We start from the raw sequence: 22,286 nt of genomic DNA on the forward strand, positions 1-22,286 counted from the left end.
ATGCTCTCAGTCTTTCACGTGCCTTTTTGCAAACTCCAGACGTGCTGTCGTGCCTTTTTCTTAAGCGTGGCTTCTGTCTGGCCACTCTCCATTAAAGCCTGGATTTGTGAAGTGCTGCAGAGATTATTGGCCTTCTGGCAGGTTCTACCATCTCAGCCAAGGAACTCTGTAGTTCTGGCAGAGTGGTCATTTGGTTCTTGGTCACCTCCCTGGCCAAGGTCCTTCTTGCCCGGTTGCTCAGTTTGGTCGGATGGCCAGCTCTAGGAAGAGTCTGAGTCGTTCCATATTTTGTCCATTTCCTAATGATGGAGCTCACTGTGCTCTTGGGAACTTTCAACATTCTAGAAATTGTTTTATACCCTTCCCCAGATCTATACCTCTTCACACTTCTCTCTTGGCATTTTACGGACAGTTCCTCGGACTTCATAGTGGAGTTTCTTCTCTGACATGCACTGCAACTGTGAGACCTTATATAAAAGGTGTGTTTCTTTATAAATCATGTCTAATCAATTGAACTAGCCTCAGGTGGACTCCAATCATGTTATCGAGACATCTCCAAGATGATCAAAGGAAATTGGATGCACCTGAGCTCAATTTGGAGTGTCATAGCAAGGGTGTTGAATACTTATTGACACAAGATATTTCAGTGCTTCATTTTTAATTAATTTGTAAAAATTCCAAAAAAAACATGTTTTCACTTTGTCATGATGGGGTATTTTGTGTAGATCGGTGACAAATTTTTGAAAATGTAATCCATTTTAGATTCAGGCTGTAACAACAAAATGTGACAAAAGTCGAAGGGTGTGAATACTTTCTGAAAGCACTGCAGATCAGGACCAAGACTGGGCCCAAAAAAACACTGCCTTGGAGCACCCCAGCCTCCACTGAGAGTGGTAAGGAAATAATTGTATTGATAGTTATGCTTTTTCTTGGTGACTTAAATAATAGCTTTTATTTAAAGAACTTCTTGGGATTTTTTCCCATTATTCCTTAGACAATTTATATCATAATTTCTCACCCATTACAAGTATTACGAGATGGATTTTTAAAATGTTTGTTTCCATGACCTCTATTACATTTTTGATAAATGATACGTTGTCATTTATTTATTTATATTTTCTGCACATATAATGCTAGAAGCAATTCAGGACTGATTCTTAATCATCACTGCTGTGTTTGATCCACAATGCTCTGTGTTTCAGCAATCGTGGACACATCTGCACCCAACAGCATGGTTGCTAAAACACAATGTAAGTCCCTATGCAGTGAAAATCCTCAGGAAGCAATGATCTTTTCCCCAACTGCTCCAGATTTTCATAAATTATCATGTCTCCACCATTGCACACTCGCCTCTAAGCTGTCTTGAATCTTTGTCCAGCTATAAACATCTCCCCTGTGTATCACAGGCAGGGCGATTCATCAATGTGTGTGCTGTACCTTGGATGGACATTAAACTGGAATCCCATCAGCCAGTATTAAGTTGGTGGACATTAAAGATCCCCTGGTGTACTTTGCAAAGCAGAGGCGATCTATCACCAGCACCATGGCCAAATTCTAAATTCCTTCCCTAACCTTAGTTGAATGTCAGGCTTGGCCAACTGGTTCATCATTGACCTAGTCCAAGCTTTCCCTGGCCAACCCCACAACAACGAGTGCATAATTGTGGCTATTAAAGAAATAGCAGATCACATTGCCACAACGTTTTTGATTTAAAATACATCTACAAAGACAATAACAAAATATTTTTCCCTTTTCATAAAATTTCAGAGCAATCGTGCATGTTGTGAAACTTGCGTGAACAATGTGACCTTAGTTAGAAACTATACCTGAAAGGACTAACATCTTGACTGATTTTTAGCTCACCTGGAACGCAGTTACGGGGAGCTTATGGGATGGCATGTTGTCTGTCTGTCCATCCACAAACATTTGCAACTTCTTCTCTGAAACTACACACACAATTTTGATGAAACTTCACAACAACCTTCATCACCCGATACATACCAAAGTTTGTTCACGGCATGAAGAAAAATCGGGTCCTAAGTGGATTTATGGGGAGTTTCCCCCCAAAATTGGTATTTGATTTCTTAGAAATTACTCACACAATTCCGATGAAACTTGACCCCAACCTTCATTACCCATGATGTACCAAAGTTTGTTCACTGCATTAAAAAAATCCATAGGTATTTAGTTTCTTCTCTGTTAAATATTTTGTGGGTTATCCAAACCTACCAATGGTTCCCTGGTTTTCTTATCCAGCCGTTACCAGGTGAGCGCTACCATGTGAGCACAATTTCGATGAAAAACGTTGCCCCTATTTTTACTGGGCAGTACTGTTCCTCCAGTGTTTGAGGAAAACTTTTGGATGATTCTCCTCGTATTGTGATGAATGTATAAATGTCGATCTGCAGAATGTATTCTAAAGGTGGAATAGGGGAGTGGAGGGGAACGTAATGTTATGAGTGACATCACATGGTACCTCACCACGGGAGCTCAGATGCACCCCACCTGCTTTCCTTGTTTATATTGTAACAGCTGCGGCCCATTCCGGATACCCGGGTTGAGTTCCGCGGGTGTTGTCAAAACATCCGCAACCACCAGCTAAGTCCACAGCCCTGAGGAAGTTCCCGGAACTGCTTGTCACATTACAATACTTGTTGAGACTGTGTAATTAACAGAGTGATGCGCCAATAGGTGCTCGCGACCTTCCTAATCTGGCCAAGCAATAGTAGATCACGATCGCTCTAAGCTGGATTGAGCCGGCTCATCGAATGACACTGAAATCACCAAATGAGATCAACACAAGCAGAATCCAACCCCAAGACCAGGTACAATTTATTTAACAAGTAAATGGCACTGGAGAAGGATCACATGAAGTAATAACAACTAGTGTGTAATAAACAAATATAAATTAATCAGTAAATACACCCATTTGAACCCTTAACACCCTCAATACAATCTTACACAAGAGACTTGGAAAAACCTTGCAAACGTGAGGTTATTCTTATCTTTGGGCTGGTTCATGCTCGTCACAAGAATACAGCACAGGGAATACAAATAACAAGGCCGAGAAGTCGATTGCAAACCCAGAGGCAAGCTGTGCAGGAGTCCTGGAGTAGAGTTTGACATATCAGCAGCTCTCTGGTGCAACTCGTTGTAAAAACTCCTCAAGCTCTGTAATTGTCACTCCCTCAAAGCTCTCTGCTCTGGGGATTAACTGTTCACAGTTTTGGCACACTCAGCTCCGCACACCCAAAGAGATTCTTTCTGCCAATGTCAGACGTTCTTCTCCATTATGCACGACAGCCGTCCTCAAAATCGCTACCTCACCTCCAACGTACTTGTTGCTCTCCCAGCTTTTACGTTTCTCTCTCAGAGAGCTGTAATAGTCAAACCACATGAGCAACTGACAAGCCTCGAGCCATGCCGTTTGAGCTCCCATGGTAACACTGTCATAGTGAGGGGGGGGGGCGAACGGGGTGGCCACCCCAAGCAGCACTTTTGGGGGGAGGCAAATTTGTTATGTTGCATCTATCGACACTTCTGAGGACTATTTTCCCATGGCGTGTGAAAGCACAAGCACAGGGAGGGGTTGAACTGTGCAAATGGCCCTGCCCTCTATTTGCTGATCAATGGTTGCAGCCAACGATGTCTCAAAGAAAGGGAGCGGGCAAAAAGGAGCACGCGGCATGCTGAGAAACTAAGCTCGAAGACGAGGCGGTGAAGTGTTCACGTCTCATTCCAGTTCACTGTTCACGTCTCATTCCAATTTGCCATTCTCGTCTCATTCCTGTGTTCCCGTCTCATCATGGGCGTACCTAGAGACTAGAGTATTTGACTCCCGGGGTGGACCCTTCCTTTGGCACCCCCCCCCCCCACTCCTCCTCCCGAGATGAAAAATTTAAAAAAATCAAATTCACAGAAAACACATCATGTTTGCAAGTAAAATTTGAAGCAGGTTACAGTACTGTACCTGTAGTAAGCAAATTGGAAATAAGAAAATAGATTTTAATTGGTGCAAACTGCTTCAATATACCTTTTGTCCTTCCTTCCATCTGTCCGTCAAAGATGAAGAAGAACCTTTGTAAACCCTATCTCTTATTCGATGATAGTTCTAAACCCTGTTTCATTCGATGATAGTTTGATGTTGTTTAGTTTTTGTTGTGTTGTTCATTAGAGTTTTTGGTGTTATTCTTGATTTGCATCAGGACAGTAAGGTCACCCTTTCTGTTGAGGAAATAACCGTCACTCCCCCATGGGGCCACTTTTTGAGTGGTGTCACAGATTCACTGCACAGCTTCCTTCCGACAGGGTGCAATGCTTTTTATTTATTTATTTATTTGTTTGTTTTTCCCGGAATGTTTGACAAAATAACAAATAATAAAAAAAGGAGTCGGGTACAAAAAAGGAAGCGGGAAGGGACGATCAACTGGTGGTTTTTTCTTCATTGTTTGGCCTATATCTTACACATGCCCTTCTCGTTCGGGAACTTGGACTCAAGATTACTTTGGTAAGTGTTAAAACTAAATTAACTTTATTGCTGAGTTACTGTCTTTATTATTCGGTAAATAATCATAACATGATGTCACTTGCACCACCCTACTCGCACCCCCTGAGTACGCCAACGCGTCTCATTCCTGTGTTCCAGTCTCATTCCAGTGTTCCCGTCTCATTCCAGTGTTCCCGTCTCATTCCAGTGTTCCCGTCTCATTCCAGTGTTCCCGTCTCATTCCAGTGTTCCACTCTCATTCCAGTGTTCCCGTCTCATTCCAGTGTTCCCGTCTCATTCCAGTGTTCCCGTCTCATTCCAGTGTTCCCGTCTCATTCCAGTGTTCCCGTCTCATTCCAGTGTTCCCGTCTCATTCCAGTGTTCCCGTCTCATTCCAGTGTTCCCGTCTCATTCCAGTGTTCCACTCTCATTCCAGTGTTCCACTCTCATTCCAGTGTTCCACTCTCATTCCAGTGTTCCCGTCTCATTCCAGTGTTCCCGTCTCATTCCAGTGTTCCCGTCTCATTCCAGTGTTCCCGTCTCATTCCAGTGTTCCACTCTCATTCCAGTGTTCCACTCTCATTCCAGTGTTCCACTCTCATTCCAGTGTTCCCGTCTCATTCATGTGTTCCCGTCTCATTCATGTGTTCCCGTCTCATTCCAGTGTTCCCGTCTCATTCCAGTGTTCCCGTCTCATTCCAGTGTTCCCGTCTCATTCCAGTGTTCCCGTCTCATTCCAGTGTTCCCGTCTCATTCCAGTGTTCCCGTCTCATTCCAGTGTTCCCGTCTCATTCCAGTGTTCCCGTCTAATACCAGTGTTCCACTCTCATTCCAGTGTTCCACTCTCATTCCAGTGTTCCACTCTCATTCCAGTGTTCCACTCTCATTCCAGTGTTCCACTCTCATTCCAGTGTTCCACTCTCATTCCAGTGTTCCACTCTCATTCCAGTGTTCCACTCTCATTCCAGTGTTCCACTCTCATTCCAGTGTTCCACTCTCATTCCAGTGTTCCACTCTCATTCCAGTGTTCCAGTCTCATTCCAGTGTTCCCGTCTCTTTCCAGTGTTCCCGTCTCATTCCAGTGTTCCACTCTCATTCCAGTGTTCCCGTCTCTTTCCAGTGTTCCAGTGTCATTTCTGTTTTCCATCTCATTCCTGTGTTCCCGTCTCATTCCTGTGTCTCATCTTACAGTAAATTTGACACTTGTGTCTATTTTGATAAGAAAAACAGCTGATTGCTGAAGGTGGACAGAGGTTATGTTTTCACCCCTGTCTGTTTGTCTTTCTGTTTGTCTGTGAACAGGATATCTCAAAAAACACAATTTTTGAGATGTATATCACGAAGGTGGAACAAAGCCTTTCTCCAGGCAAACAGTATTGGTTCACGAAAAAAAATATTTTCACGAAAAATATAAGTGACCACAATATTCGTTATTGTTGTGTGTCTGTCTGTCTGTCTGTCTGTCTGTCTGTCTGTCTGTCCTGAGCATAGCTCCGTGGGTTTTGATCCGATCCTGATGAAATTTTGGTGAGAGGTTTATATCATGATCTCGTTGTGTTTTCCTGAAAATGGGCGTGGTCCGCCCAACCAAAAAACATGTTTTTTGGGGGTAGCAGATTTCACTTTGCATCTTCTCCTAGGGGTTTTGTCGAATCTGACAGGGGTTTCGGTATTTGGTTAGCCCAATGGCACCTGCATAGCCCCAGAGCTCGATTTTTTTTTTCATTTTCATCCCAAGGTCAAGGCCACAAGGTCACGAACTTAGAAAATTGTGAATTCTGTTTTTCGGGGGTAGCCGATTTCAATTTGCATCTTCTCCTAGCATTTTTGTCGAATCTGGCAGGGGTTTCGGTATTTGGTTAGCCCAATGGCACCTGCATAGGCCCACGGAGCTCGATTTTTTTTTTTTTTTTTTCCCCATTTTCGTCACAAGGTCAAGGTCACAGGGTCATGAACTAAGAAAATTTTGACATAAAAATCAGATGACCGCCCAAACTTTGAGAGCTTGGATGACAATATTTTTTATGCATAATCTTGAGGTCATTCCCCACCTAAAGTCTTGAAACCATTTTTCTCTATCTTGAACACATTGCCCGTGGCACTTCCTACAAGTTTGTTTTTACGCTGATTTCATCAAAGTATGGATAATCCGAGGAGTGTGAAATGTCATATAGCCTATATGACGTTATATTGTTCCTGGAATGTTCCAGAGGAAGTTTGGCACCAAAGGTTATAATCCTTGACCTTTGACCTTTAAAATTCACAAAGGTCAAATTTTCAAAGTTGTGGGAATCGAACCGGGTTTTTGACCTTCTTCGACGAACTAACTCCGTTAAGCTATAGTACGTACCCTGTTTCCTCATTTTATTGTCCACAACATTGTTTTGTGACCTTTAAAGGTTATGCAAAGGTCAAATTTTGAAAGTTGTTGAACGAAACCGGGTTTTCGACATTTTTCAGCTAATAACCTGTCACTCGTACCACATCATGTTGATCATTTTTATAACTTGGTCAAACATTATCACATTGTCTCATCCTTGACTTCTGAAACAATCGACATTGTCAAATATCGCTCGTGAACCATCGTCGTCTTCAGACTTTTCCATCTTAAAATAAGTTTTGCTTTGAATAACATTGTAATTAATTTCTTGCAAATACAAAAATTGAGACTCTTGGAAGAGCAAGGGAACAACAGAAGGCAAAAAGGCAATGGACTGATGGTGGGACAGTGGGGCAACAGGTGAATGCAATAAGTAAGGGAATGCCAACAGGAAAAGGGAGAGATTGGGAGATGGAGAGAGGGATGAATTCAAACGATGGACGGATTATTATGACCGGAATTGGATGAAACTTGGTAGACAGGTTGGGTGTGTGACAAGGTCGAATTGTTTCAATTTTGGTGAAGATCCGGATACGAGAATTAAAAAAAAAATTTCAAGTGATTCTTCACCATTAAGAGACAGGGCCAAAAAATAATATATAGCATGATATTTCAAAAAGTCGTGGATGGATTATGACAAAACTTGGAGGATGACTTGGTAGTTCGGGAATTTTAGCAAATTGTATTAACCATCTGTGAAAAAATTGCTTACCAAAAAATTTCTTCACGAACGTATTCATCTTGGTGTCTACTAACACCGATCAATTAGTGCAAACCCAAATCCTTGTGGAAAATTCTGGGGAGCCAATCAAAGTTCGGGTGCTCAGAGGGCCTGCGCGGGGAAAAAAAAAAATCGAAAAATTAACTTTTGCCAATATTGACTTGTGGGATGTCTAACTCGGGGTTTTTGGGGTGCCGAATTGATTCCAACCATTATTTTTGAGAAAAAAAACACTCCTTGATCATATAAAATGTATTTTATTGACATTTACAACAGAACTGTGCTCAATGGAAATGTTGCTTCGTCAGCTTTTACAACCTTATTCATCAAACTCCCCAGTATCTTCCTCACTCCTCTTGTCATCCAGCTGGTTTATGTTCAGGCAAAAGTTACCATGACAGATGCCGCAAGCAGAAATACACTTGACTCCTTGCTTTTTACAGCAGCACCGGAGTGAGCTGCAGTCCCCCGGGGCGCGGTAATTTGGTCACAGGAAATTTGGTCACGGTAAAACGGTCACAAGGTAATTTGGTCACAGTAATTCGGTCACAGTAATTCAGTCACAAGGTAATTTGGTCATGGTATTATTATTATTATAATTATTATTATTATTATTATTATTATTATTATTATTATTATTCACTGCATTTAAGGCCAGTAAGTCCCAAGAGCAGTAATAAACATTTTCATTTCATGGCCGGTGAATCTTGTTGGCATAATGACGTGTTGACCAAGTTTACTGATTACTATAATGGAATCGATTCTGTCTCTCTCAACTTTTAAATTCCGATTCCATTATAGTAGTCAGTAAACTTGGTCAATACGTCATTATGCCAACAAGATTCGCTGGCCATGAAATGAAAATGTTTTATTACTGCTCTTGGGCCTTACTGGCTTTAAATGCAGTGAATAATAATAATAATACCGTGACGAAATTACCGTGACGAAATTACCGTGACCAAATTACCTTGTGACCAAATTACCTTGTGACCGTTTTATCGTCACCAAATTACCTTGTGACCGTTTTACCGTGACCAAGTTTCCCCTGACCAAATTACCTACATTCAGTCCCCCGCACAGTTGCAGCTGGCAAACGTCAGGAGGTAGTCTGGTGCAATGGGGTCTGAAGAAGGGACTGGTGCATATCCTTTCTCAGTGAGTTGCCATCCATAGTCCCGGGCATCCAACGATGGACTTTGCAGCATCAGCCAGTCTCTTGTCTGGAGGTAAGCTCGGAGAGAGTGCTGCGCCACAGCTCCTGTTGTCGGGGGGTTTCTCAGGTTTTATGCTCCCAGTAGCAGCTCGCTTGCTGAAGATGTCGAATCTCAAGTCTTCCAAGTCTTTGGAGGATTTCCCATGGAACATGAGCATGAAAAGATCACAGCCTGCTTTAATGATATCACCTTTCTCAGCTCGGATGTCCATAGACATGTCCATTGCCCTCTCTGCTTCATCAGTCTTGCAGAGCTTGCTCAGCAAAGTTGGTTTGCGAAACCCAAAAATTGCAGACACTGTATCACAGCCATAGAAGCTGTGCAAGAAGATGAGATACCTCCGGAAAATCTCTGGGAGGGCCTCCCGGATCTTTCCGACATCGTAAGATGTTTCTTTGGCTATCGTGAGGAAGATCGGATGGTCTGCAACATGATGATTCAGCATAACCAGGACGTCTGTGTCCTCAGCCCTCACCTTGACAGGGGACTCTCTTGCCTCATCTCGAGCTGTGCGGACGATGGAGGTGTCGGCATCATCGGAGCATTGCTGTACACCGATTCCATTCCTACTAAATGCCTCAGCAAGGAGCAGAACGAGCTGGGCTTTGTTGTTCTTGTTATCGAGGAACTTTTCTCTTGCAATGATGACTTGCAATGACTTTTTCTCTTCCAGTCCTCATTTAGTCTCCCGATCAACGCCGCATCGCCCACAAGCTCAGAATGTGATAAGATCCGTGGGTGGCTTTTATTGGAGACTTTTGAGAGCGAAAGCTTTTCAATCCCGGAACCACAACAGATGAAACATCTCAAGCCAGGTTCAGTCACATCCATGTCCATACTGTCCTAAAAAATAAGCCATTTTCTTGTAAGCAACAGACAGGACATGAAATTTTGACACAAAACAGACAGAACACACATACAGTGATGTGTTTTAACATTAATAGCTCCACTCTACGTTGAATATATTCAACTTCTATTGAGTCCGGTACACAATAATTTTATAGCTAAAAGCTCTTAGCTAACGTTAGCCAACACAGAGAATTATACTGAGCATGAGCACAAGTATAACCAACAATATAGCGGTGGTTTCAAAAATGTTGTGTGCTGGTTTCAGCACAATTTGAACAACTGAATCAATTGAGCCAAATTACCGCAAAACACAGTCTGAGATATCTAAAAATGTATCATATCAATATTTTACAGCCAGGGATTCATTTTTCCTCAAATATAATGGTTGGAATCAATTCACCACCCCAAAAAACCCCCAGTTAGACATCCCACAAGTCAATATTGGCGAAAGTTAATTTTCCGATTTTTTTTTTTTTTTCGCGCAGGCCCTCTGAGCACCCGAACTTTGATTGGCTCCCCAGAATTTTCCACAAGGATTTGGGTTTGCACTAATTGATAGGTGTTAGTAGTATACCGGGAGCCCACGGGGCTTAGCTCAACCAAAGAGGGGAACAATTGCCGTCCTCATGGTAAGATGCCAGATGATGTTCTCACCACAGAACTCTGCGTCTGCCAGGACACTGCTGCTGGGTTGACATTCTGTGGTCAATATCCGTATCGCATAATCGGCGCTCGTTCAACCTGGCAGCAGAACGGCCCCAAGTAGGTTTCTGATATTATTAGTAAAGCTTGTAACACGGTATAGACGATGACAGACGATTTCGCCGCTGGAATACCAGTGACAGATGCTAATTAAATGCCACGAAAATCACGCAAGCTCAACCGAACAGCGGATCGGCTAAAACCAACACAGAATGCTAGTAAGGGGTCCCCTGAGTACAAAAGGAGCACTGACAGACAACTTGGTCGCTCGGCCCCCCAGAACAGACGCTCTCTAATTCGGGACCCTTTGGTTGCGCGAGCTCAACCGAACAGCGGAACGGCGAAAACCAAAGCAGAATGGTGGTACCAGGTCCCCTGAGTACAAAAGGAGCACTGACAGACAACTTGGTCGCTGGGCCCCCAGGACAGACGCTCCCTCGTTCGGGTTCCCTTTGGTTGCGCTAGCTCAACCGAACAGCGGAACGGCAAAAACCAACGCAGAATGGTAGTACCAGGTCCCCTGAGTACAAAAGGAGCACTGACAGACAACTTGGTTGCTGGGCCCCCAGGACAGACCCTCCCTAGTGGGGCGTTCCATGTCAAGTGTACACATTTTTCAGTAAATTTTTTGACACATCGTCTTAGATTTCACTCTTTTTTGTGCAAGTGTTTGTATCTGCGGTAAAACATTATGTGTCAATTTTCAGACCTGGGGGCCAATCGGGGCCCATGTTAGGGCCCCCCCAAATTTGGGCGCCCTCTGTTGACCCACAATCTTCCAGTGGCCATATCACAGGTTGTCGTGGTCCGATTTGGATGATCTTGGTATCAAAATGCTCGTAAAAGCGAGATCTTTCGAATCGCGTAAAGTAAAATCACTCCGAAACAGTAATTCAAAAAGTTATAGTTTGGGGCGCCCTTTGAACTTGGGCCCCTGCTCCCCAGCCAAACCAATGGTCCCGATTATTTCGTGTGAGAATACCCCTTCATATACTCCAACGCCTCAGCATAAATGAAAATGGGATCTCAATGGGTTCAAGTGTGATGATGGTTTTATTGTTTGGGGACTTGGGTGCTGGACACACAATACGCCACAATACAAAGCACAATATTTGAACACAAGATTTCCAATACCCTATATCAGTATATTGCACAAAAATTTTCCACTTGCACATGCAGGAACTGGAAGCGATATGAGTACGAGTTAGAGTTTTTCCTCGCATATTTTAGTCAAGATTTTTTGCCAACCAATGTTTTATTTGACAGCTGTGTTTTTTACTGATTGTGTAGGTTCTACCTGTAGCAGTTTTTGGTTCTACGGAAAGAAGTATATCAGAAATGTCTAAAATGCAGTGATCTTCAATGTCAGGAAAAAGAAACTATTTGTGGGCCCGTTTGGATGAAGAAAATTCACTTTCACTTCATGAGTGTCCTGAAAGGCTTCCATGATGCAGGCAAGCCACCATTTTCCATCATCGTGCACTGTGACATAACTTGAGAGTTTCCCGTTAAAAGTTGGTGTAGATTTTGAAATAGCTGACTCGATACGGTGTTCCTCACTAAGGCTGAATTCACGTACCTGAAGAGCAGTTTCAGAAAGAGGGATGAAAGCATGAAGTTTTTGAGTTCCAGCTATGGTTTTGGCCGTTTTTAACCTTTCTTCCAGATTTCGTTCTTCCTCGTCATACGCCTCTTGGATCCCGTAACCGAACTTCATTTCATTCAAACCATTTTCAGCAAAGGCGAAAAGATCTTTTGGAGAAATAATTTGACTGTCGTAAGGTCGACGCAGGCTCTCACGTGTTGCTTCTCATTTGATTGTACCTCCCACGCCATCTGAAGGGCCGTTGCCATGACTTGTGCAAAAAATGCCATTCTGCGTCAATACCATACTCTGATTTGTGACTATTTAGGTTTATGAAGGCTTTGCGATTCTTACATTGGCCAGCGCAACCATCTGAGATATAGTAAAGTTTCTTTACATTTCCAAAGCTAGATTTCAAGTAGTCAATGAGCATTCTTTGGAAGAGGTGGACTGAGACAACGTCGTGAGTATTGCATTCTGATATAATCGTGAACGAATTGTGGTTTAATTTGCCATCGTCCGATTTGAAATAGTAAACCCAGGGGTGAATTGTCGCTTGAAATCCTTGGGCTGCATCCTGAATGACAAACGAATAGTTCTCTGAGAAGTCTCCAATAATAACAAATTCTCCTTCACCGATTTCGTCTTTCTTATTTTTCAGAAACTGATATTGGGCCTTGGCAATGAAGTCGTGTCTCACTAATTTCACTGCGCGTTCACAGAATTGATTAATTAATTCTTCCAAAGGCAGGACCATGGAGCTCAATTCAGATCTGTTGGTGGATGTCCACCGTTTCAACTGAATTTCATCAATATCCTCTAGTTTATAAGCACTCAGTAGCTTGGTTTTGAAGTCTTCAATTGATGGGCAACTTTCACAAGTTCTGACATACTATGCCAGTTGTGCTGGGTTACAAACTATGCATGCTATCACATGATGATAGCGAGGAAGTTCGGCTATCTGTGGCATTTTGGAACCAAACATCATGAGTTTCACATTTTGATGTAGCGTACATACACATACACTGTGTGTACCGCCTGAACAGGCCAGGACACACTCCGAGGGACAGAGCATGGCGAACTTCACGAATCCAACTTTCAAGCCAGGGTTCTTCTCTTTGAATTTCTGAAACAGTTCCTTGAGATTGTTTAGTGCCATGTGCTTTTGAATTTTGACTTTTCCATGTACATTCCTGACCACCACACAGTCCTTTTTTCCCGGCATTATTCGGCTGACTTCATCACTTCGGTAAAATTTGGTTACAGCGGATTTCACTTCGTCAGGCAATATTTTACCCTGTTTGGGATTTGGAGACGATAACATACCATTTTCTTTCTCTAAATTTTTGGCTTGCACAGCCATTCTTTAGGAGCAACTGAATTCACTCATCATCCCTCTGATGCTCATATTCCTAGCAAATATTGTTAGTATACGTATTTGCTCTGAACGGCTCGAAACAACGTATTTTTCTTTCAGGCTTTTGATCACCTCTGGCATGCAGTTTTCATCACATTTTGACGCTGTATTTTGTGTTTTCTCCGCAGTGCTTGGTCCAGCAACTAGTTCTAATTTATTTTGCACAGAATCTTCCACTTTACTTCGCTTTTCAGGAACGTACCCTGGGTTCCTTTCCACCTTTCATTTGTCGAATGGGCTTTCGCCTATCATCGATAACGACTGGTTTAATGGGTCAACTTCTGCTTCTCGCTCAAAAACCTCCTCGTCCTCATCTGTCGAAATAGATTCTGCAATGCCTTCGATAGTACCTTCTGATGATAATTTCGAACTGGTCGAAGATGATTCTGCAATACGCTCTGGTGACAACTGAGAAAGTGTTTTTCTGCACGAAGTAGAGTCTCATCTTTTTTCATCTTTGAAGAAAATTTCATCAACATATCATTTGACCCATTGCGAAGATCTTTTCGTTGTTTCGTTTTATGGCAGCTGAGCGGATCGCAACAGTATTTTCGGAACTCCTCTCGATTTTCAGTCGCCATGCTTACTGCAAAATATGCAAAAACTGAGATTATCCCATTTATAACTTAATTTGATGATGGTTATACAAAAAATGTACACTTAAAAACCAATAGACACATTAGGCAGAATAATTTTTCGCAAATGATGCAATATATAATAGTCCAGAGATGATGATTGTCAATTTCAGACATAAAGTCGCCTGCCAGCAGGTGACGTCATTGAAACGATGACGGCAAACTTCGCCCAATGTCGAATCAAGAATTAGTGATATGTGGAACCCGAACAATAAAACCATCATCACACGTGAACCCACTGAGATCCCATTTTTAGCTCGCCTGTTCGAAGAACAGAGAGCTATCGCGATACCCCCGGCGTGAGCGTGAGCGTGAGCGTGAAAATGTTAAATTTTTTGTATTACGGAAAAACTTGACGGATTTCGACGAAACTTGGTGGGGGGGGGTTAGGTATGATCCAAGGATCATGCCATTAGATTTTGGACTTGGCCCCCCCCAAAAAAAAATTGTTCGAGAAAAAAAAAATTTTGCAACTTTTTTTTCGACAAAATTTCGATTTCTTTTTTTTGCATTTCTACATGTTTTAAGTGATTTACACCCCCCCCCCCCCCCAAAAAAAAAATTGTCAAGAGAAATTTTTTTTTTGCATTTCTACATGTTTTAAGTGATTTCCAACCCCCCCCACCCCCAAAAAAAAATTGTTGGAGAATTATAAAAAATATTAATTATTAGACTCGTCTTAAAAACGATAAATGTATAAACAGGCGAGCATTGGGTGGCTTTGACACCAACTCTGGTCATTTATGCTGAGGTGTTGGAGTATATGAAGGGGGTATTCTCACACGAAAAAATTGTGACCATCGGTTTGGCAGTGGGGCGGAGGCCCAAGGTTAAAGGGCGCCCCAAACTATAACTTTTTGAATTACTGTTTCGGAGTGATTTTACTTTATGCGATTTGAAAGATCTCGCTTTTACGAGCATTTTAATGTCAAGATCATCCAAATCGGACCACAACCTGTGATATGGCCACTGGAAGAATGTGGGTCAACCGGGGCACCTAAATTTTGTGGGGCGGGGGGGGGGGCGAAAATGGCCTCGATTGGCCCCCAGGTCTGAAAATGGACACAATGTTTTAAAGTGGATACAAACACTCGCACAAAAACAGTGAAATCTAAGACGATGTGTCAATTTCGCTGAAAAATGTGTACACTTGACATAGAACGCACCACTTGGGAGCATCTGTCCTGGGGGCCCAGTGACCAAGTTGTCTGTCAGTGCTCCTTTTGTACTCAGGGGACCTGGTACTACCATTCTGCGTTGGTTTTAGCCGTTCCGTTGTTCGGTTGAGCTAGCGTGATTTTTGCGGCTTCTAATTAGCGTCTGTCACCGGTATTCCAGCGGCGAAATTGTCTGTCATTGTTCATACAGTGTTACAAGCTATACGAATAATATCAGAAACCTACTTGGGGCCGTTCCCCTGCCAGGTTGAGCTTGCGCCGATTATGCGATACGGATATTGACCACAGAATGTAAACCCAGCAGCAGTGTCCCGGCAGACGCAGAGTTCTGAGGTGAGAATATAATCTGACATCTTACCATGAGGACGGCAATTGTTCCCCTCTTCGGTTGAGTTAAGCCCCGCGGGCTGCCGAGACACCTAGATGAATACGTTGGTGAAGAAATTTTTTGGTAAGCAATTTTATCACAGATGGTCAATACAATTTGTTAAAATTCCCAAACTTTGGGTAGTTGAGAAGAACAAGCTGATTACATTTTGGTTAAGGCCAAGGTGACAAGAATGTGAGCTTTGCCAAGCACTCACCAACTCAACGTGCAGAATGTGGCCTATCAATGGGATACAAAACGTCAACTGTTCGGCCTAGCAGAGGTGTACACTCTGCCGAGTGCAACTTGTCTTCGGTATTATGCTGGTTTCAAAAATGCTAAATTTAAGATGTCTCATGGCTCCCTCCTTCAACTATTAGGTGTTGATGATTGGAAGCCTTAATAGTTGCTAGCAACTGTAATATATTGTTACGGTTGTGGAAATTCGCATGACACCATAAAGAGTCCTCAGGTGAGATATCTCTAAGTCCATGTGTAGTTAGCCCACACCCGTTGTATAGAAGGAATTTATGTGCTCCATTCGGGCTGCGATCCTTCAGTTAGCCATTTTTTCTTTATCTATTGTTATTTTCGACCATTAAGTCGCCAACAACGCAAACAGCCACTACCTTTACCTTCACAACTCCATCCCGCAAACATCGCTTCACCGCCATTCCCAAACGACACCATAACCATCAAACCACCACGGAAAACCCTCCACCCCCTTCGCCTTTCTCCTTCACAACCAACAACCGCACCACCTGTGAACACGGAACGTCGGGCTGTCCAGGACCCATTCGGCGATTGGTGCCAAACGCACCGAGCCGCGAGCGCGAATGGCGGCCTTTCCGAGGGGAAAAAGCGGATCCAAAATGCTTCACGCCCATTTCCCCTCCGTCCAATGGGTGAACGCGAGGCGGCTTGGCCCCGCCTCCAAGCGCGTATATGTGAAGTCCGTTTATGCAAATATGCGGATCAAGAGAGGTTCACGCCCCTTTTTGCCCGACCAATGGCTGAACAGAGGGTGGCGTGGCCCCGCCTCCAATCGCGTTTTGATCCGCATATTTGCATATCGGCTCCTAAGACCTATAAATATACGAGCGCAAGGCGACTCGCGCGGCGGGAGTGTGGAACTAAAAGAGGGTGAAGTTGAGCTTGGAGAGAAGTTGCGGAGGAGTTACAGGGAAGACGGCGGACGGCGACGGGGTTGCGGTGTGGGGGTCGCTTGACTCGTCGCGAGATCCAGGCCAGCCAGCCATACCCCTCTCCCTGAGCATCAACGAATCCCCCCCCATTCGCGCTGAGGTAGTGCTGAGGGGGGGGCCGTTCCTCCCCCACCCTAAACGTGGTGCCAACGGGACCGCACGCGCGGAGCACGCCGGAGAGGACTCGCCGACCACGCCAGGGCACGGAGTCAGGGCGCAGCGGCGCGAACATTGCGGCTTGCCCGCCATTGCGTCACGAGGACGCGGATAAGACCTCCCCGGTCTCGTGGACCTGACCGATCCTCCAGGATTCACGTACATTTGGTCTACGGACCTGTCTGCCTCCTCGCCTATGAGGGTGGCTTTGTTTTTCCTTTGCTTTTTGTGTAAATGCTTGTGGTGGTGCCATCTGTTAAGTAAAACTGCGTAAGTGTTGCCGTGTGTCGGTCTTAGTCGGTAGTATCTCTCTTTTACTGTTTCTTTCTGTGCTTGAATATGTGCCTTTTATTATTATTACTGTGACTGAATATACGTGCTTGCTTTGTGTCCATGTGTCGCGCAATAAAATGCTTGCTTGTTGAACTGTTCCCGCTCTGCTTCGTCTCCTTTCTTTTTATTGACTCTCCATCCTGCATCGCGTCAGAGATTGGTAGTGGCTGTAAGTTCCCGGTAACTAATCTGAACCGTCGAGGTCGACGTTAACTCCGCTTGGTTATCTCTGCAGTACGGAACGAACCGCTTGAGCGGTTCGTGTCCGAAGTCGACCTGCGGCGAGGTACGATCGCCCGATTAACAATCCGCGTAGGTACTTAGGTAGGTCGAGTTTGGCGAACAACCCTATCCTACGCGGGTGGCCGATTTGCACGATTGTGGTGAGGTCGAAAGACCCACCCGTGACTAGCTCCCGGCGTTGTTCCGAGAGAGTCACGACTGAATTGTCTGTCCGGTGGGCGACGTGCCGCGATTCGAGTTACGTGGCCGATCACACGCCGGCAGGCGCGAATTCGCAACAATATACAAGTCTGAAGACGACGATGGTTCACGAACGGTATTTGACGATGTAGATTGTTTCAGAAGTCAAGGATGAGACAATGTGATAATTTTTGACCAAATTATAAAAATGATCCACATGATGTGGTACGAGTGACAGGTTATTAGCTGCAAAATGGCGAAAACCCGGTTTCGTTCAACAACTTTCAAAATTTGACCTTTGCATAGCCTTTAAAGGTCACAAAACAATGTTGTGGAAATTAATTAGCTGAAAAATATTGAAAACCTGTTTTCATTCAACAACTTTCAAAATTTGACCTTTGCATAACCTTTAAAGGTCACAAAACAATGTTGTGGACATTAAAATAAGGAAACAGGATACGTGCTATAGCTTATTACACCGTGTGCGCTGTATACAATTGCACCGAGTTTGAAATGTCCCCGGTGTCTACCACGTCTCCGGTGTCCCGATGTCCCCCCTCCCCCCCATGCCTGTGACAGCCAATGACGGCCGTCCGGTAGTTGCAGTGCGTAACCTAGACCGAAATGGCGACAATTGACGGAAATATCCGAGTATTTCAATGGAAATTTGAGAAACTAACGTGTTATATATGTGAAAAACATTGAATTTATTGCTTGACGGAAAAAAAGCGAGAAACGCGCCCCTCTCATGTACGAACGACCGAAAGACGTCATTTCTGCCCACCATCGCATTTCGCGCCGAAAGACGTCATTCCGCCCACCATCGCATTTCGCGCCGAAAGACGTCATTTCCACCCACCATCGCATTTCGCACCGAAAGACGTCATTTCCGCCCACCATCGCATTTCGCGCCGAAAGACGTCATTTCCGCCCACCATCGCATTTCGCGCCGAAAGACATCATTTCCGCCCACCATCGCATTTCGCGCTGATCGCCGAACGCTGAAAGCTAAGTTCTTCTTATGCCATCATTCTTTTGCGGCTCCCTGCCACGCTGTATCGAACGATTTCATTCCTTCTGTTTCTATATAAAGGTGCTTATCACAATAATAACAAGATTTTTACATTTCAAATATTAAGTACGCTTTTTAATTGTTTTTCAACTGAAAAAGCATAAATGCATATTTAAAATATTAGTGTACTCATTTGCTTCACCACATGCGCTGTATTGAAGGATTTCACTTGTTGGAGTTAGTTCGTCGAAGAAGGTTGAAAACCCGGTTCGATTCCCACAACTTTGAAAATTTGACCTTTGTGAACTTTAAAGGTCAAAGGTCAAGGAGTATGACCTTTGGTACAAAACTTCCTCTGGAACTTTCCAGGAACAATATAACGTCATATCGGCTATATGGCATTTCGCACTCCACGGATTATCCATACTTTGATGAAAACAGCGTAAAAACAAACTTGAAGGGGGCGCCACGGGCAAGGTGTTCGAGATAGAGCAAAATGGTTTCAAGACTTTAGGTGGGGAATGACCTCAAGATTATGCATAAAAAATGTTGTGGACATTAATTAGCTGCAAATAATTAGCTGCAAATAATTAGCTGCAATAAAAAATATTGTCATCCTAGCTCTCAAAGTTTGGGCGGTCGTATGATTTTAATGTCAAAATTCGCAATTTTCTAAGTTCGTGACCTGGTGACCTTGACCTTGGAACGAAAATGAAAAATTGAGCTCAGTGGGGCTATGCAGGTGCCATTGGGTTAACCAAATATCGAAACCCCTGTCAGATTCGACAAACCCCTCGGAGAAGATGCAAATTGAAATCGGCTACCCCCTAAAAAGATGTTTTTGGGGCGTGGTGCACCCATAATGGGTGCACCATGCCCATTCTCAGGAAAACACAACTAGATCATGATATAAACCTCCCACCAAAATTTTATCAGGATCGGATCAAAACCCACGGAGCTATGCTTGGGACAGCCAGACAGACACACACCAATAACGAATATAGTGGTCACTCACTGACTCGTAAACCAACATATATGTACATATATTGTTACAAATTTGCGCCCGCCGGCATGCGATCGGCCACGTGACTCGAATCGCGGCACGTCGCCCACCGGACGGACAATTCAGTCGTGTACGGACAATTCAGTCGTGACCCTCCGTGAACTATCGCCGGGAGCCAGTCATGGGTGGGCCTTTCGACCTCACCACAATCGTGCCAATCGGCCACCCGCGTAGGATAGGGTTGTTCGCCAAACTCGACCTACCTAAGTACCCACGCGGATGGTAAACCGGGCGATCGTACCTCGCCGCAGGTCGACTCCGGACACGAGCCGCTTGGGCGGCCCGTTCCGTACCGTGTTATTGTTATCCCGTATCGGGATAACCGAGCGGTGTTATTGTGGGCCTCGACGGTTCCGATTAATTATCGGGCGTTTTAAGCCCACTACAAACCCTTTACGTGGAGAAAGATGGAGATTCAAACGAAGGAAAGGACGCAGCGAAACGGGGAACAATTCAACATAATGCACATTTATTACCCAGCCCACGAAAAGCACACATATACAGTCAAACAGTCAGAATGCACATATATCAATTTAAAACAAAAACAACAATGCAGAGTTATTACCAAATACGCGAACACACGGCAACACTTATACATTTTTACTTCACAGACGGTGCCGACACACATTTACTCAAAAACAAAGGAAAGAAGCCACCCTCATAGGCAAGGGGGCAGACGGGCCTGTAGGCCAATATTTGCGCGGTACCTGCAGGAGCGGCCAGGTCCGCAAGACCGGGGGGGGGGGGTCCTACCCGCTAGGGTGGTTCACAATATAATGGTATAAGTAAAAGTTTTCCAAATTTTGCCAGATCGCATTTCGCCTTGTTCCTATTGACATTTTGAACATCTGTACCAAAAATTGAGCCAATAGGACACCAGTAAAGGGTGGCACACTTTTTCACAATTTTTATTGCTCAACCTAAGAATGCGTAACTTTCGCAGGAAACAGAAACTTGAACGATATAAAGATAAGGATGGTCATTAATAATCTTTCCCTGTACTTATACTAAATGAGTAAGAACATTAGAAGAGTTCAAACACTGTATTCGCTGTATGATGACTTTGTTCTCTTTGATACTTTATCTCTGTGTCCTTGCACAACACGGAGCAAAAATTGCTTTTGGTCTTCGTTTCGCACAGATTGTTGACAGTGTTTAATAAGGGGAATGCCTCTCTCTGCGCTGTCGTTGATGACCTTCAAGGAATGAACTTTTTGACGCAGATTCTCATCTGTGAGAATGGACCTCACATCATCAGGATTACTTCTGCCATCAATTTGGCCTTCAGTGAGAACCTCAAAGAAGTGGATTGAGTGGCGAGTGACGAGGCTAGAGATGGTAGCTGTACTGCTCTTGCGTAAGAAAGACTTTGCATCAAGTCTTTTGAGCATCTTCCCAGGGCGTCTTTCAAGACTTCTCAGCATTGTCTCCTTTTCTTCAGCATCAATGCGAGCATCAAAAAATGCCAGGGCGACGAGGTCTTCCGACATACCACAAATGTCGTCCAATGCTGTTCAATGCAGCATCTGCAATGGTTTTATCCGGATACAGATGCAAACTCTGGATCAAGTCCAAATCATTCTTTGGAGCATGTGTTGCCAGGGAAGACTCATGCCAATACATTATGTAGATGAAACAGACAAAGTTGGTAACTTTCCTCACTGATCGCTTCTGCTTCAATGTCAGTCTCATGTGGGCCTCAAATAAAGTTATTTTCACACAGTAAAGTAAGCGAACTCTTCGTCTGAACCATCTTCAGAGGCTGTTCATGAATCTTGTCCAACTTCTTCCCTCAATCGAGATAGCGTGTGAGTACCTCGGAAACACTTCTGTTTTGCCATTGTTTCTGCACTGTGTTCAGCTCTTGTGTTTCTCTCAGCTTCTCTTGCCCTCTTTCTCTTATCCTTCCCTTGCTGAACCTTGTCTACACATCCAAAAGAGCATGACATCCGGTCTTCTCTTTGGCGCCTTAGAAATTCTTTGTCTTCTTCGGGGATCTTCAGGTCGAATATGTTTGCTGCAGCAATATCGAAGAGGTCCTGAAGATCCCCCAGCCAAGTTTCACGACGTAAAAGAGCTGCATCTGTCTCTCTGTTTTTCTCTTTTATTAGTTTCTTGTACTCTGCATACAGCTTCTTGATCTTTTTTCGAAGATTGGCATCCGTCATTGTCAGTCAACTGGCTCTCTCCCATATCTTCTTTACTTCATCCATTGTTGCTGTTGTGGCCTTTGATAATGCCTTCCCCTCTTCAATATGATAGAGGAGGTGGAGTAGCACTTGCTCCTTTGAGGGAAGGCGAGCTCCTAAAATGGAATGTAGAGGGGGCTTCTCGAGCAAGTTACATTTCTTTCTTGATGCCATTATTCCTGAAAATAGAAAAAAAAATGTCAACATTGTGAAAAAGTGTGCCACCCCTAAATGTGCAGCAATTGACTCCATTTTTGGTACAGATGCTTACAATTCCAATTGGAACAAGACAAAAAGCGATCTGGCAAAATTTTGTGAAAATAAATTTTGTGAAACACCCTACTACCCGCGTCCTCGTGACGAGCCACAAA

The 22,286-nt window shown here is 43.9% G+C and overlaps 1 protein-coding gene across 6 annotated transcripts in view; it reads left to right on the forward strand.

The window, feature by feature from the left end:
- Positions 1 to 22,286, forward strand: part of SPATA7 (spermatogenesis associated 7) — a 139,118-nt gene that overhangs the window by 29,509 nt on the left and 87,323 nt on the right. For 3 of the 6 annotated variants that reach the window (XM_085894740.1, XM_085894744.1, XM_085894742.1), the window contains exon 4: positions 1,203 to 1,250. The exons of 1 other annotated variant lie outside the window; for it this stretch is intronic. In XM_085894740.1, coding sequence (XP_085750866.1) covers positions 1,203 to 1,250 — 48 coding nt within the window. Of the gene's footprint in view, positions 1 to 369; positions 480 to 762; positions 894 to 1,202; positions 1,251 to 22,286 lie in introns of all 6 variants that reach the window. 2 more of the 6 variants (XM_085894745.1, XM_085894746.1) reach the window with 2 other exon arrangements.

This window comes from Eptatretus burgeri, chromosome 9 (assembly GCF_056783735.1).
Source record: "Eptatretus burgeri isolate ZD-2024b chromosome 9, Ebu_testis_v1, whole genome shotgun sequence".
NCBI classification, from domain to species: domain Eukaryota; kingdom Metazoa; phylum Chordata; class Myxini; order Myxiniformes; family Myxinidae; genus Eptatretus; species Eptatretus burgeri.